Here is a 14,952-nt window from a genome sequence, read left to right as displayed (position 1 = left end):
ACATAAGAGTTCATTCTGAATCCAATATTGGAGTTATTTAACTCACTAATGCACAAAGTTCTTGTTACTTAAGAGGGGAAAAAAAACAGAGAATGATAAATCCAAAGTGATACACCCAAAGCAGAATTACTATATCTGGAAGAAGTGCACTGGCCTCATGATGCATACCATATTAGAAAGTTCAATCATGTCCCTGAAAATAGACAGAAGAGTAACATTTTCTTTTGGGATTAGGCAAGGACATATGACTCAGTAAATCTATCCATCTGTGAAACACACGAGTGTAAAAAAATTTTTTTGTTGAGTGACTGTCACTGAGAAAACTGGTTAACTGGGTTGTTAAACTTCAACCATCAGAATACAATGTCCTGCTAACTGTACAGCAAAGATTAACAATTGCATTTTAGTGCTAGAAGATACCTATTTTGTTCTAGTACATTTTATTCTACAGGATTTAATGATTATGAAAAAACATCAAATTGTTTAGAAGCTAGCAATAAAGCCTATTCTCCTTTGTTATCACCCTTTAAAAAGAAGATGCATATTAGGAAAGTCTCTGTTTTCTGAAAAGGGTACTGACCTGCACTGGAACACCAGCTGATGTGGGTGGATAATGTGTTGGAGGATGGACCTTTGAATAGGCTGAATACATAGGCGCTTCATTCATCAGTTTATTGTAGAGTTCCAAGGCTTCTAGAACTTTGACATTCAATTCAGATAATTCTGAATGTTTCCTGATTAAAAAAGAAACAATTTACTCAAAACTCCTTCAGAGTTACTTATACCTCTGGATATTTTGCAAACTAAGAAGCTCTTTAAGCACAGTCTTAACTAAATAAGAAAAAAAAATATTTAAAAAAGAAAAAAAAGACATTTATTTGTATTTTTAAGATGTCCAGCTCCAGTCCCAGTTATCATACTGATGGAACTTGGGAAGGTAGGCAAGAGAAGAGGTTGGGGATCCTTCTTATAGTCAAATTGAAAAAGCAACTCTGTCAGTCTCTCTTTGCTATCTTCTCCTTTTACCCATTTATCATCAAGTCTCCTCAAAGGTCTAGGAGAAATCACTGTATTTGAGTACATTCCCTTATCGATAACAGCAAATTGAAAATTAGGCTTATATAATTTTAGATACACTGCTACTGGTGTCAATGAAAAATTGCAACTGTACATTCCTCCCTATTTAGATTGGAAGCTCTTTAGGGCAGGAACTGTATCTTATTATTTACTTATACAGTACCCAAAACACAACAGGGTCTAGATCTTGTTTGAGGCCTGAAAATCAAACTAAATATTAAAAAAAGTTAAAACAAATAAAGAGTGAGCTTGTCAATTTTCTATTCTATAAGATTTTCTATCTTAGGCAGGTGAAAAAGAGCACAGGTATAGTAAAATGTGGTAATCCCATGCCCAATCAAAAACCCTCACAAATAAAGATGAAGCCTATGTAACAATGTTCTACTCCTTGTTTGAAAACACAAGAAAGATTATGGCTCACCTATCAATCTCCTCTAGTTTTTCATCTATCATAGGACCCATCTGTTGACAGATGTCTGTGAAGACAAAAAAGTGTTAATACATTATACAATTAAAACTTTAAGCCTAGTCCTGGGTAAGAATATATTTTAGCTCAGTACAGCCATATTAATGGAAAGATTATATTTGTCGTCTACTACCTAGTCTTTTTTTAAAATTTGCTCTTAATTGTAAATATTGTAATTAAAGACAGCCAATAATTTTTCAGTTATTCCAAAAGAGGCAGGGAATTGAGAATTAGTTTGCTATATAAACTAAAACTACTGCCTACAAACAGCATTGAAATTTCTCAAATAATCCTCTCAAAACTGCTTCATCTACAGCTAATGAAAATCAATTACTTTAGAGTTACAGCATAACATAATACCACCAATGAGACTACATATTGCATGACCTTTAGGAATTAATGCTGTGACACCAGAGATTTAAAAGTCACTAAATATATTGTCAAGAAAAGGATTACAATGTAAAATACACCTTTCATCTAATTTTAAGTGTACACTGAACATTAAGGAAGGGATATTTAACAAGACAGAAAATATAATGCCACCATATAAACCTATAGTATGCCCACACCTTAAATACTGCATGCGGTTTTGGTTGCTCCATCTCAAAAGAGATATATTAGAATTGGAAAAGGTACAGAGAAGGCCAATAAAAATGATTAGGGCAATGGAACAGCTTCCATATGAGGATAAATTAAAAAGCCAGGGACTATTCAGATTAGAAGAGAAAACAAAAGAAGGATATGATAGCAATCTATAAAATCATAAATAGTTTGGAGAAAGTGAATAAGGAAGTGTTATTTACCCCTTCAAAAAAACACATGAACCAGGGGTCACGCAATGAAGTGAATAGGCAGCAGATTTAAAACAAAAACAAGGAAGTACTTCTTCACACAACGCACAGTCAACTTGTGGAACTCGCTGCCAGGGGGATGCTATAAAGGCCAAAGTATAACTGTGTTCAAAAAGAATTAGGTAAGTTCATAGAGGATAGGTCCATTAGGGGCTATTAGCCAAGATGGGCAGGAATACATCTCCATGCTCTGGGTGTCCCTAAACCTTTGACTGCCAGACGCTGGGATTGGACAACAGGGGATAAATCACTTTATAAATTCCAGTTATGTTAATTCCCTCTGAAGCATCTGGTACTGGCCATTGTCAGAAGACAAGATACTGGGCTAGACAGACAATTAGTGTAAACCAGTATGGCCATTATCATGGTTTGTTTGGTTTTTTTACAGTGATATAGTATTTTAAAACATCTATCCAACTATAGTTCACCCAGTCTGAAGAAAGATTTAGTTGGGTTATATGCTCCTCCATCCTCTTAGCATAATTTCTTAGAATAGAAATGGCATCAATTTTTTCCTTCCTAGCACACACAAAACAGATATTTTGATTAGTTTAGGGAGTTTTTGTTTTTAATGTGTGCATGAACACGTTCATACGAGACACTCCAGGGGAAGCTCTTGACAGAGAGCAAACATATTTTCATATAGCATAATAGGATTTGAGAATATCAAACACTATTACCAGTTTCTTTACCCAGAGTAGCTTGTTCCTCCGGGACAAATAGCTCCACCTCAAGCAGAGTTCTGCAGCACTCTGACAGCATGGGTCTTCAAAGTGATGTTGTCAGTGCCCTAACTTTCAGAGGCTGAGCAAGTCACTTATGCAATATATAAACAATAATTCTGTTTAAGTAACAATTGCAGATTTTGGTCCCACCATATACTAGCCTAACACCCCCCAAGACTCAAATATCTATCGGAGCCTTCTGTCAGTACAGAACAAGAGCAGTTACATTTAAAGCCCAGAGACCTGTCAAGTACAATGGGAAAAAAACAAAAAAACCAAACTATGCTTTTGTTATTAGCTGTAGAATGAGATACTAAAGTTAGCATGTTTAGTAATACTCATACGAATACCTTCTAAGTCTAGAAGATCTGGTGAATCAGGCTTTGCATCCGTAGGATCTATACTCTGAAGTACCTGCAGCGCTCTATCCATTTTATCCTGAATGACAGATAAGATTTTTTAAATGTAGTTACTTCTAAAACATAGCACAGAGTTCTCTAGTTTTTGTTTCAAAATGGAAAAATGCCCTTTTTATAAAGAGCTCTAAACAAGATTTTTGTCCACTGTCTATTTTCACCAGTCAGCACAGAAAGAAGTTGTGATAGCAGATACGTTACCCTAGCACACCTCTTTCAGCTGTGGTGCTGCAGCTTGGCTCTACTTTAGCTTCCCTTCACCTGGGTTATACGCAAGTCCAGACAGACCTTTTTTTACTGAAGAACATCCCCTTCCAAGAGTCTCATTTATTAATGACAGTAAGAAGTGTAAGGCAGACCTTACTCAGATGCACCTGGGAACATTCATCATCTTGGGCTCAGTCCAACTACTTTTCCCTTCAGGAGATACTTCTTTCCTGTGCCTGGAAACAGTCTCTTTTTGGAACCCCTCCCAGTTCCATCTATAGATTACTCCTTTTCAGTCCTTCCTTAATGAGCTTCCCCCTTCTCTCAGCTCATTCCCAGTTGGTTGGTGGGGAAGGGGAGCCTTTCCCTGTCCTCTTTGCAAGGCTCCTGGCCCTGGACTCTTAAAGGTACAACGACAGGATTTCCTCCCCAGCACCACTGAATCCTGGGACTGCTTTCTCTCTACCCATATCCTCCTTAGGTCCTTATATCTATTGCTTTCAAATCTTAAAGGGACACTACTGCCCTTAAGTGGCAGACTACTCCATCACAGATGTAAGGACTAATATTTTCATAAAACTTGTATAAAACACTTAACACCACATTTTGTATCCACTGAAAGTGTCTGCTTCCAGAACAAGATATTAGAAGGTACTAGTGGACTCAAGGGTGTTTAAGGCTAGACTGGCAACGCTCAAAGAATATTGGAGATCCAAGCAGCCACATGCCAACCTTTCACAGATCCTCTATACCCGTCAAAAAATGCATGTGTTCTGGAATGCTATATTCCGTGCTCTCCCAAAAGAGTTATTTTAAGAAAAAGGAAATCTGCAATTCCTCCCTCATACACAGACTGGCTGAGCGAGCGCTCTACTACTGCATTAATGGAAAAAGTGACTCTAATAGAAGCGTGTGGAAAAAATACAATGAAGTCTAGTCACACATGAAACTATTGCAAACCTTTGCAGTTTAGTATATATTAGTTTCTGATACTTGTTGACTATATTCTCATTTATCTATTTAGTTGCTTCAATTATTAATGCCCTACATGACCTTTATAGGTACAGGTGTCCATCCTCCCGCACCCCTCATGGTTTTGTTGTGAACACTGTACTTTATTATTTACATGCTATTTTCACTGTGTATGTATTTCTATATATTTTGTTTAATTATATGTAATATAAAAACAATCAAAAAAGTTTCTACAATGATTGCATACCTCATCTATATAAACAGGTTCAGGTTCTGCTTTCTTAACTTCTTCTGTAGTATCTTCAGTAACAGGGGTTTTATCCACAGTAGCTAAAAGAACATGAAATGTCAGTTCCTCCTCTTCATCTTTGTTACTATACTATCCTAAAAATATACCCTCCTATTCTCAAAACACAAATATTCAACACTGCATAGTTTAAACTGTTTCCTTAGGCCTGAGTACAAATACACTCTTTGAGGTCAAATCTTTAAAGTCAAAGAGAACGTAAAAAAAGCAAATGACTCCCAGAAAGTCATGCTCTTAGGTCTTCGAAGCAGGGAGAAAACATTGCATTACAGCAAAACAAATTCCAAGTTGATCAGCTTCTGAATGTGATAGGTTCACTTGGAATTCAGTTCACTGTTCCTTGGACAAACATCCAAAACTGTGAATCAGACTCCAGCAAGGGTACATGTCTATTTGACCTCCACCAGTTTCTAAAACAATCCCATCACTCTCACACATTTTATATCATGGAATTTTAAGATGCCTGTGTAAATGTTTAGAATTACTCAGAGACAAGGTAGGTGAGGTAATATCCTTTATTGGACCAGCCTCTGTTGGAGAGAGAGACTTGTCTCTCTACTATCTTGGGACCAACATGGCTATAACAACACTGTATACATAGAGTTACTTCTTAAGGTACTGGTGTGAATCAAACTATCAATTTTTACCTTAAACTGAGTTAGGGTATGTCTATACTATCTGCCGGATAGGCGGGCAGCGATCGATCCAACAGGAGTAGATTTATCGCGTCTAGTCTAGATGTGATAAATCAACCCCCGAGCGCTCACCCTTCGACTACCTGTATGAGGCGCGCAGGCAGAGTCCATGGAGGAGCAGCAGCAATCGACTCACTGCAGTGAAGACACCGGTGAGTAGGTTTAAGTACCGTTGACTTCAGCTACATTATTCACGTAGCTGAAGTTGCATAACTTAGATCAATCCTCAGCCCCCTGCAGTGAAGACCAGGCCTTAGACATGAGCATGAATATAATTCAGTGTTAAACTCATGCCTAATGGCACACAGAGTCCAAGCTATATTCCAGCAACATTTTAAGTGGTAGGTTATTGGATTCAAATATAATTTGTTCTTCATGAGAGACTAGAGTACATGAAACAACAGAACCAGCTTTCTGTAAGAGGAAAGTACAGTGGTTTAAACAAAAAGGAGACAAAAATGGGGTGAAAATTCTGGTTCCACTGAAGCCAGAGGCAAAATTCCCATTGACTTAAATTGGGTCAGGATTCCATCCCTGGATTCTCTTCCTCGTATACTGTGTGACCTCAGGCAAGTCACTGTACTGAGGGATTAAAGAGAAGCCAAGTCGAATTTTTCACTTGCCCACCTTTTTAAAGCATTACGTGGTAGCTTTTAATATGTAACTTACCTGTCTCAGGTTCTTCATTTAAGTTAGAGGACACAAAGTTAGATGGGAATAGTCCTACTCCTCTCTGATTTTCACCTTTCCACCAATTGGCATCACTGAGGAATTAAAATGTTTCATTAGAAAACTTTAGAATCTGTTTGTAAATTTAGCTTTTAATGGTATGAATGTTTAAATAGCTGGAGGTTCTTATGCCATCATTCTATCTTTCAGTAATTACAGAGGTATTAGAAACCATAAGTGCTATTAATAATATAACGTTATTATTAATATAACTTTAATCCTCAAGCCTCTAACTCAGGCAAAACTTCATCAATATCAGTGATAACACTGGCTGTGTGCCCATTGGAGCAAATTGCTGAGTACCTTCTGCAAAGTGCACAGCAGTCGAGGGCTCAGAACAACTTGCAGGATCAGGCCTGTAGGACCTACAATGTTCTGTGCTATTCTACTGTAGAGTATAGTTGTGGGGAAATTCAAGTCAAAAGATACTGTCAATTTAGGAATTACACTCTGCCTGAAATTCACCCACACACTGCAACTCAAAAATTAATGTTTATTTTCTTTAATTTTGTGCATTTGACAGCACTTTGTCTCAATACAGTCTGTTTCTCTGATTTATATGGGACTTTCACCCAGCAACAAAGGAGAGGAAAAGCATTTTTACAGATAGGAGAACTGTAGTAGTATCACATCAAAAATCAGTAGGGACATTCAGGGGGACATGTAGTGCTTGAAGCCTTTTAACTTGTCACAATTTAACTAAATTTTGAGTTGACTGTGACCCACTAATTTAACCTAAAAATTGTACAAATATTACACAAATTGGGAAAAACAAAGGCAGAGCTACAGTTTCTGCTCTAATGCCTACTAGCAAAAAAAGGAGGAACAGTAAGTCACTGTTTGCTAAATAAGGACAATGCTGACAGAGAATTAAGTTTTATTTTCCAGCTAAAGTCAGGGCAGCGGTGGTGGCAGCAGCAATACTGAAGAGTAAAATTAAAAATTAAAGAAATCTGACTGTCCCGTTAAGACTACATCCATAATTAGTCTGTAAAGCACTTGGATGATTTAAAGGACAATATAATTGTTAAATATTGCCCTAATCATTTTGTATCTGAATAAATATGGACACAGTCAGTAGCCAGGGCTTTCATTATTTCTAGATGGAGTTTGAATTTATTACATGCCATTACTGGATGTACAGAGTGTTTTAAGTCAGGGTCAAAAGTAAAAATCCTTGCCTCAAAGTACTTATAGACTAAAGACAAACAGTACAGATCTAAACTGAAGACAAATGAAATATGGATGTTAATAAAGGGCTCTGTTGACTTCAACAGAAGATCCATGCACAGGCTAGCTAAAAGTAATTGAAAGAAAAATGAGAGATGCTTAGAAATTATTAATTGGAAAACTGTCCCAAGTGTAACGGATGGTGTAAAAGAAGGCAATATCAGGAGTTGTAGAAAGAAAAAGAAAACAAAAACAGTCAGGACACAGCTCATAAAGAACCAATTTAAATGTTCACAGCCAACATCATGTTTCAATACTAAAACACACCTTCATCTAAAAACACACTGTACCTGTCATCCAAAACGATGATAATTTCTCCACTTTTAAACGTGAGCTCATTGTCCTCAACAGCTTCAAAGTCATACAGGGCTCGCACCTTCCTTAAGACCTTCTGACTGTTCTGTTGAATTTCTGCAGATGGGTATAAGGATTTAGTTTCCGTTTGCTGCTGTTTCTGCTCTTGCAGAGATAATTCAATAGCTACGGTTTGGAAAATAAAAAAAAGTAAGTCTGAATATTTTATTATTTATGTATAAATTTTAGTTTCTGAAACAAGAAAAGTGAAAGACCAATTTCATATAATATATTTTAAAAATGAAGTACACAATATAGATCTGTTTTTCAGATTAAAGGTATTTTGAATTCAAATTCCTTATTCTTAAACTTTTAACCTGTCTAAACTCCAATAAGTTTACTTAGCCCTGCAATCTGAAAGTTCAAAAGAAACTAGCCACAAACAAGTTCTGAAATATATTATAAAAGCAAACATGTTAATTACAATAGGAATTTCAAGTTCACTGTAAGACACAGCTTTCATGCTAAGACAGTGATGTTACTGATAGTACCAGAAATCTGTATACAAATTCTTTGCTGTGTCATGTGAGTACGGATATCTGCACAACATGAGAGCATAAAGAATAAAAACATTTTAAAGCCTCCATCTTTCAGAGCTGACAGATGGGGAGGGGAGGAAGAAAGGGGATGGGGCAGAAGGGAAGAGGAGATCAAGAGCTCTATAAAGAAGAACAACAGCTGCAGTACAAGCAGTCCCTCCAAGGCCCATGCCAGTGGACTGCATATGGATGTAATACCTCTTATCCACCACCTCCTCCAAAGCTTTTTTAAAAGCAGCATATTATTCTCTCCTAGCCTCCCACACCGTTATCACTTTCCATTCTGCGGAACAGTTTTCTCTGGGTACAAAACTTTGCATTTCAACTTTGTTTTCTTTTTTAGTGGAAAATTTATGCATGTTAACAAAATGTGTTTCAGAGAACAAGTATAGAACACTTATAAGTATTACATTTCTAACCAAAGGCTGTGACTAATAATTTACCTTTAGCTATATCTTCATCTTCTTTGTTTTTGCTTGATGATGCACCATTCTTGGCAGCACTTGTGAGAGTCTGCAAATGAGTTGGCAACATGAATACAGCTATGTTTCAAGCAAAAAAAGAAAGCTCTGCAGTGTTTTGTTTTTTTAAAAGGAATGTATATGTAACAGTATTACATACCTACCTCAGCCCATCATTTCACGCCATCAAGTGGGTATTCCCCCTTCTTCCCCCCCCTTTTGTTTGTTTTAGACACAAGGAAACCATTTATTACTATTATTTCCACCCCACTCTGCAGGACAGTATGCCCTCGGCCTGTCATACTCCCCACTGTTGCAATGCAATTCCCTCAAAGCACAGCAACAGCAGAGGAAGTCAACTAAACACCATCTAGGTTAGGACTTACAGAAAGGAGAAAGACCTTTTCGTTGTGAGGACGAAGAACCACCCTCCACCCCTACGAATGTGGGGTGTGAGGGAGAAAGGAAGTAAAACTGGTCATCTGCTACATTAAAGAGATTAACAGGAAAAAAGCAAGGAGCATACACAACGGCATGGGAGTCTCCTTGAAGCTTTCATAAACCCTAGCAGAGAAGGGGCTTTGAGGCCCAGCAACAGTACACTCGGTGTAAGGCCCTAGCAATGATACTGTTTCTCATGAGTCCTAACAAACATTTTTGGCAAGAACAAATGTTAATGAACAATGAATTCTTCAATCTCACTTATTTGCAGGGCAATGCATGAAGTAATATAACTGAAAACATTCAACCTGTCAAGACCCAAACATAAAATTTTATCCACAAGAGAGACAATGAAGTGTAACTTGTTGTCAGTAGTTCAGCAGTGCAAGCCTGGTCGAAGAACTCTCCATCTATTAATTCAAATCTCTGCCATATCTGTCATTTACAGCATATGCTTTTACCTCCAAATCCAGACTCTTAGTTTTGTTTTGACAAGTCCCAGCTAGCTAGCAGACAAAAAACACCTCTCTCAATGTTAAGTAGGGCAAGATTAAAAGTTCATGAAATTATTTTATGCAACACACAATATTTTTTCTTGTTTGTTTAGGATTATTCTACCCGAATTCTGGAATGTACCATACACCTACTATCCAGAGAACTAGCCATACTAGCTATAAGAGATACCAGGATAGAGGGGTAGCACCATCATACAGAGGAAGGGCAATTCCTGAAATGGATGGATGGTTGTGTGGTTAAGAAACAGGACAGGGATATAGGAGACCTGTTTCCAGCTCTGCAACAGATTAAACGCATCTAGTAGATCACTTGACCTCTCCATGCCTCAGCTCCCCATCTGGACAACAGGGATAACAATACTCATCTCATGGGGCATCGTGAGGATAAATAAGTTAAATGTGTGAGGTTTTCAGACAGTCACCTTTGGTGCTACAGAAACACCTAGAAAGTGCATTGTAGGGAGGACAACAGGCAAGGCATTTAAATTCATGCTACTGGACACCTCAGAAAAGTTTTGACTTAGTCTGGGATGGTCAGGCATCAGGCGCCGCTCCAGTCTCCACAGTGGCAGCATGCAGCACAACTTAGTCATCCACTCATACATTCTGAAGGCAGGAAAGAAGTAAAAGAGCAAAATGAACAGATGTGTGCCTGGTTGTGGAAAGGAGAAGGTCACTCTTAAACTGAGACCCAGGCACCTCTGGTTTTATAACCTGCTCTTTTAAAAAGCAACAGAAAGATGTCATTTCAATAGATTATCAGTCTTACCTCCATATTCATAACACAAGCACATCATTAGAAATCTAATATGAAAAAAAGTCTTTCAGCATGTATCAGATCAGAATTATATCTGTCATTACCTGAGATCCAGCTGTAGGAAAAGTTACTCCCTCTTCTTTAAGAGATTTAATAGTTGCAGATATTAAGCTAAATTGAGGGTCCTTTTGAAATTCTTCTGACCACTCCATCATTAAAGCTTTTAGCTTTTCACATACTTTAGGATGAGCCTATAAGACAAAGTTAAATAATACTGTGTAGGGAGGGATGTTTATAGACATAAAAAGCAGAAATCACTGAATGCCAATAATTCAAAACCCTGTAACATAAAAGGAGATTCAACAATAAGCACTCACATAAATTTATGATTTTATATGATGTTACCATGTCTTAAATAGTGCATTATATCGTACAAAAGAGCATTATACATATAGGTCTAGAGCCTGGAAGTGCAGCATGGACTTTTTCTACCATTAATGGAGTCTGGTATCACAACCAGCATATCCAGCTCCTGGAGGATCAATACAGGATGATACCTCCAGTAGCACAGAGACAGCACAGCAGCTCCTACACCAGGGGTTCTCAAACTGAGGGTCGGGATCCCTCAAAGGGGTTGCAAGGTTTTTACATGGGGGTTGCGAGCTGTCAACCTCCACTCTAAACCCCGCTTTGCCTCCTGCATTTATAATAGTGTTAAATATATTTAGAAGTGTTTTTAATTTATGAGGGGGGGGCGCACTCAGAAGCTTGCTATGTGAAAGGGATCACCAGTAAAAAAAGTTTGAGCGCCACTGTCCTACACCATATTCCCTCTAATGCAAGGTAGGTGGCATTGCCGTGTCCCCTAACAGTCTACTGAAATGTGGCTATTGTCTTTGTCTCATGTTTGTTCTACGACAAATCTCAAAAGCTCTCCATTTTTCACAAGACGATGTTCTCTGGCCAGCCGTACTCACTATATAATGTGCTATAGGCCTGCGACTTTTTATAAAACATTAAACGTACACCAGGAGTAAGACATAAGGTAAGAAAACACACTGAAAACTCTAACTAAACTCCTATACAAAATCTGAGGAAAACATAAGGAGGTGAGATCTTTAGAACCGGTGTTGTTCAGAGACAAATGCAAAATTTAAGGTGGCAAAAATTCACCTTTACACTTTTAGAACCACTAAAACAGAACAGATAAATAATCCTCAGGACAAGGAAAAAAATAGATCAGCATGAACTGCAACCCCCCAAACCAGCATGTATACATGTAAGTCTACAATACAAAACCTGTAGTACTTAAAGAAAAAGCACAGCAACTTTCTAAATCAGGGTATGTCTACACAGCACTTCAAAATTCCCAGCTGTTCAATGTCAGCTGGATCAGGCTCAGACTAAGGGTATGTCTATACAGCAATGTAAGCCCAGACTCGAGCCTGGACTCAAGCCTAACGCCCCCCACTTGCATCCATACACGAATTGTGTTAACGTAGGGCTCAAACCTAGGGTCCCAGGATCCCTGCAGGTCTGGAGGGACCAAGCCAGTGTTAAGCGGGGACTCAGGGTTCAAACCCTATTGCTTTCCTCTGTGCACATGGCCCCAGCTTGACTCAGGTCCAGAAAGTCCTCCAGAGTTTCTTGGGGCAACTTCCTTAGCCCTCTCTATGCCAACGATCTTTGGTGTGGTCTACTGCACTCTGTGGCAAATGAAGCCACACTTCCCTTTCCAAAGGGCAGCAGCTCAGATTACTGCTAACCCATTGTTTCCTGAACACCAGTTTGCAAGCAAGCTATCAGAGATCCTGCAGGGTTTTCAGTGGAGACAGATCAGAAGCAGCTTTTTGCAAAGACAGATTTTGGTGCACAATTCCTAGGCACCCCTGCACACGCAGCCTCGCAGAGGGCAGGGGACAAGGGCCAGAGAGAAGAGCAGGAACTAAGTGGCTTCCCTGTAGAGAAGGGGAGTGGTAGAGCTCCTGGCGCAGCACTGCAGACAGTCCCCCTCCCTGCAGGGCAGCCACTTGGTCCCTACTCCGCTCTTCAGCCCCCCACTCTCCCTGGGGCTACTTGTCCAGGAGCCTCTGGGCAGTACATGCTACCAGGGCAATGAGTGGGAGCCAGTCCCAAAACCTCCCTACAGCCTCCTGCGGTGATGGCTCTGGCTCCTCTACACTGCTGCACATGTTTGCCCAAAGCAGAGAGCAAAACTGACAGGCAGAAGGCAGCTCCCAGCTGCCAGGATGTTGGGGGGTCATTCCTCCCCTGGCTGTGCTGAGCTAGGAGCTCTGCTGTTTTCCCTCCCTGCAGGCCAGTTGCTTGGTCCCACTCTGTGCGCTGTCCCTTACTCCCAGACTGTCCCTGGGGCTGCAAGTGCAGAAGTGCCCAGGCAGGGTACACTGTGAGGGGTGCCCCAAAATTTTCCTGCAACCTCCTGTGGATCCCTTATCCCTGCCTCCCAAGGTTCAGCAGGAGCAGGGATCCCTGGGAGGTGCTGGAGCACACTGCACAAAAGCTCCAGGGATAAACTTGGGGGGTGAAGAGGCAACGTGTTTTTCCTCCAAAACCTACATTTTATGTCAAACAAACAAAAAGACAAAAAAAACCCAAACAAAAACACCTTCACTGAATGTCTCATTTTGAAAAGAATTGCAAAGTTTCATTTTAATAGTGTGGCAGCCCTGAAGACTGATGTCCTAATTATCCTAAGAACAGGTGCACATGGGCATTTTCCTGCCAGTGTGACTCAGCCTAGAGGTGGAGAGCCCAACTCTCAGATTAGATGCTAGTTCAGTATAAAGCCTTCTCAAACTGCAGTCATTCTACAGAGACACCCACCAAAAGACTTAATGTACTCATGTGGTCCTTATGGGCATCGGAGTCCCACCAATAGCACCATTACAGTTAGGAAACAGGGTGTGTAGTAGTTTTCCCACAGTGCAACACGTTTGCACGACTAGAGTGTTGGCACCAGGGGAGAGGGAAAGGCGCTAGACATTCTGGGATGGGGTGACTGACTCAGGTTTGTGCACTGCAGCGTGGACACCAGAACCCTAGGTTCAAGCACGGATCAGAAAATCCTTGACCTACGGTTAAAAATGCAGCGTGAGGCTCAAGCCCAGAGTTCCCAACAGAGGTCTGCTGACTCGCGTTCCACTACCCTAGGCTTATATTGCTTTGTAGACATACCCTAACGGGCTCTTTAATTGCAGTGCAGACATTCGGACTCTAAAACCCTGTGAAGTGAGAGGGTCCCAGAGCTCAGACAGCCCGAGCCCAACTATCTATACTTCACTTAAACAGACCCTTAGCCCCAGTCAGCTGGCACAGACCAGCTGCGGGTGTAACTGCCACGTAGGCATACCTTCAAAGACCTCAGATTAGTTAGTGGAATTTGCTTTAACCTTGACAAAATTATTCACTTTATCAAACAGTGTTCCAATGGCTCTATTCTTAAAGGATCTTCATATAATAAGGGAACCAGTTCTAAACCCTTCAGCCTCTCTCACAAGACAGCCAAGATCCTCAGATGCTGTAAGTCAGCATAGTTCCATCGACCTTAATGAAGCTATTCCAATTTACACCAGCCAAGAACCTGAACCTGAGTTTGCAAGCCACATTCAAAAGGCAAGTCATCACCAGATAGTATTTCTCTCCTATACTACTACTAAAGGTAATGCTCCAGAATAGACTATAAATACAGCTTAAAAACAATGTTACCACAAGATTAACAGAAACTTAGTCTTAATCCTCAAACATTTATCTGCTATAATGAAGTCATTTTTTACTCCAGAGAAACTTCTTTAAGATGTTCAATAATCAGCACAAGAATATTTCCAGTGAAATGCAGCCCTGGGATAGTTTTCTTAAGGAAGAAAGGAAGAAGCCCTCTGATGCTCTTTTTCATTCTTACGATCTTTTCTTATGAAGGGATGAAGAGACAGTAGGGGAGAATGGGGACTTTCCCAATCACCTGGTGAACAACATCCCTAGTTAGACCCATTCTTCAAGAGAATTAGAGGGATCATTTCTCAACTACAAGTGCTGTCTGACAAGAATATGAAGGACAGATATCTTGGCAACAAGGGGATGGGTTGGGGAAGAGGACAGAGCAGACTTCGATACTTATTCCTCCTGCTGTTCCTTCCTAAAGGGTAAACCATAAGGAATTCTGTCAGAAGGAAGAAACAGCAGAGGTCATTCT

The 14,952-nt window shown here is 39.8% G+C and overlaps 1 protein-coding gene across 3 annotated transcripts in view; it reads right to left on the bottom strand.

Moving 5' to 3' along the window:
- Nucleotides 1–14,952, bottom strand: part of STAM2 (signal transducing adaptor molecule 2) — a 39,846-nt gene that overhangs the window by 5,479 nt on the left and 19,415 nt on the right. For 2 of the 3 annotated variants that reach the window (XM_050969274.1, XM_050969272.1), the window contains 8 exons: nucleotides 10,847–10,993; nucleotides 9,012–9,081; nucleotides 7,966–8,155; nucleotides 6,386–6,480; nucleotides 4,962–5,044; nucleotides 3,470–3,557; nucleotides 1,499–1,553; nucleotides 581–734 (listed from right to left, as the gene is read on the bottom strand). In XM_050969274.1, the coding sequence (XP_050825231.1) occupies nucleotides 581–734; nucleotides 1,499–1,553; nucleotides 3,470–3,557; nucleotides 4,962–5,044; nucleotides 6,386–6,480; nucleotides 7,966–8,155; nucleotides 9,012–9,081; nucleotides 10,847–10,993 (882 nt within the window). The remainder of the gene's footprint in view (nucleotides 1–580; nucleotides 735–1,498; nucleotides 1,554–3,469; nucleotides 3,558–4,961; nucleotides 5,045–6,385; nucleotides 6,481–7,965; nucleotides 8,156–9,011; nucleotides 9,082–10,846; nucleotides 10,994–14,952) is intronic. The other variant, XM_050969271.1, reaches the window with a different exon arrangement.

This window comes from Gopherus flavomarginatus, chromosome 10 (genome assembly GCF_025201925.1).
Source record: "Gopherus flavomarginatus isolate rGopFla2 chromosome 10, rGopFla2.mat.asm, whole genome shotgun sequence".
Lineage (NCBI taxonomy): Eukaryota > Metazoa > Chordata > Testudines > Testudinidae > Gopherus > Gopherus flavomarginatus.
Note: the sequence above shows the minus strand (reverse complement) of the source record. Positions and strands in the feature narration are given on the sequence as shown.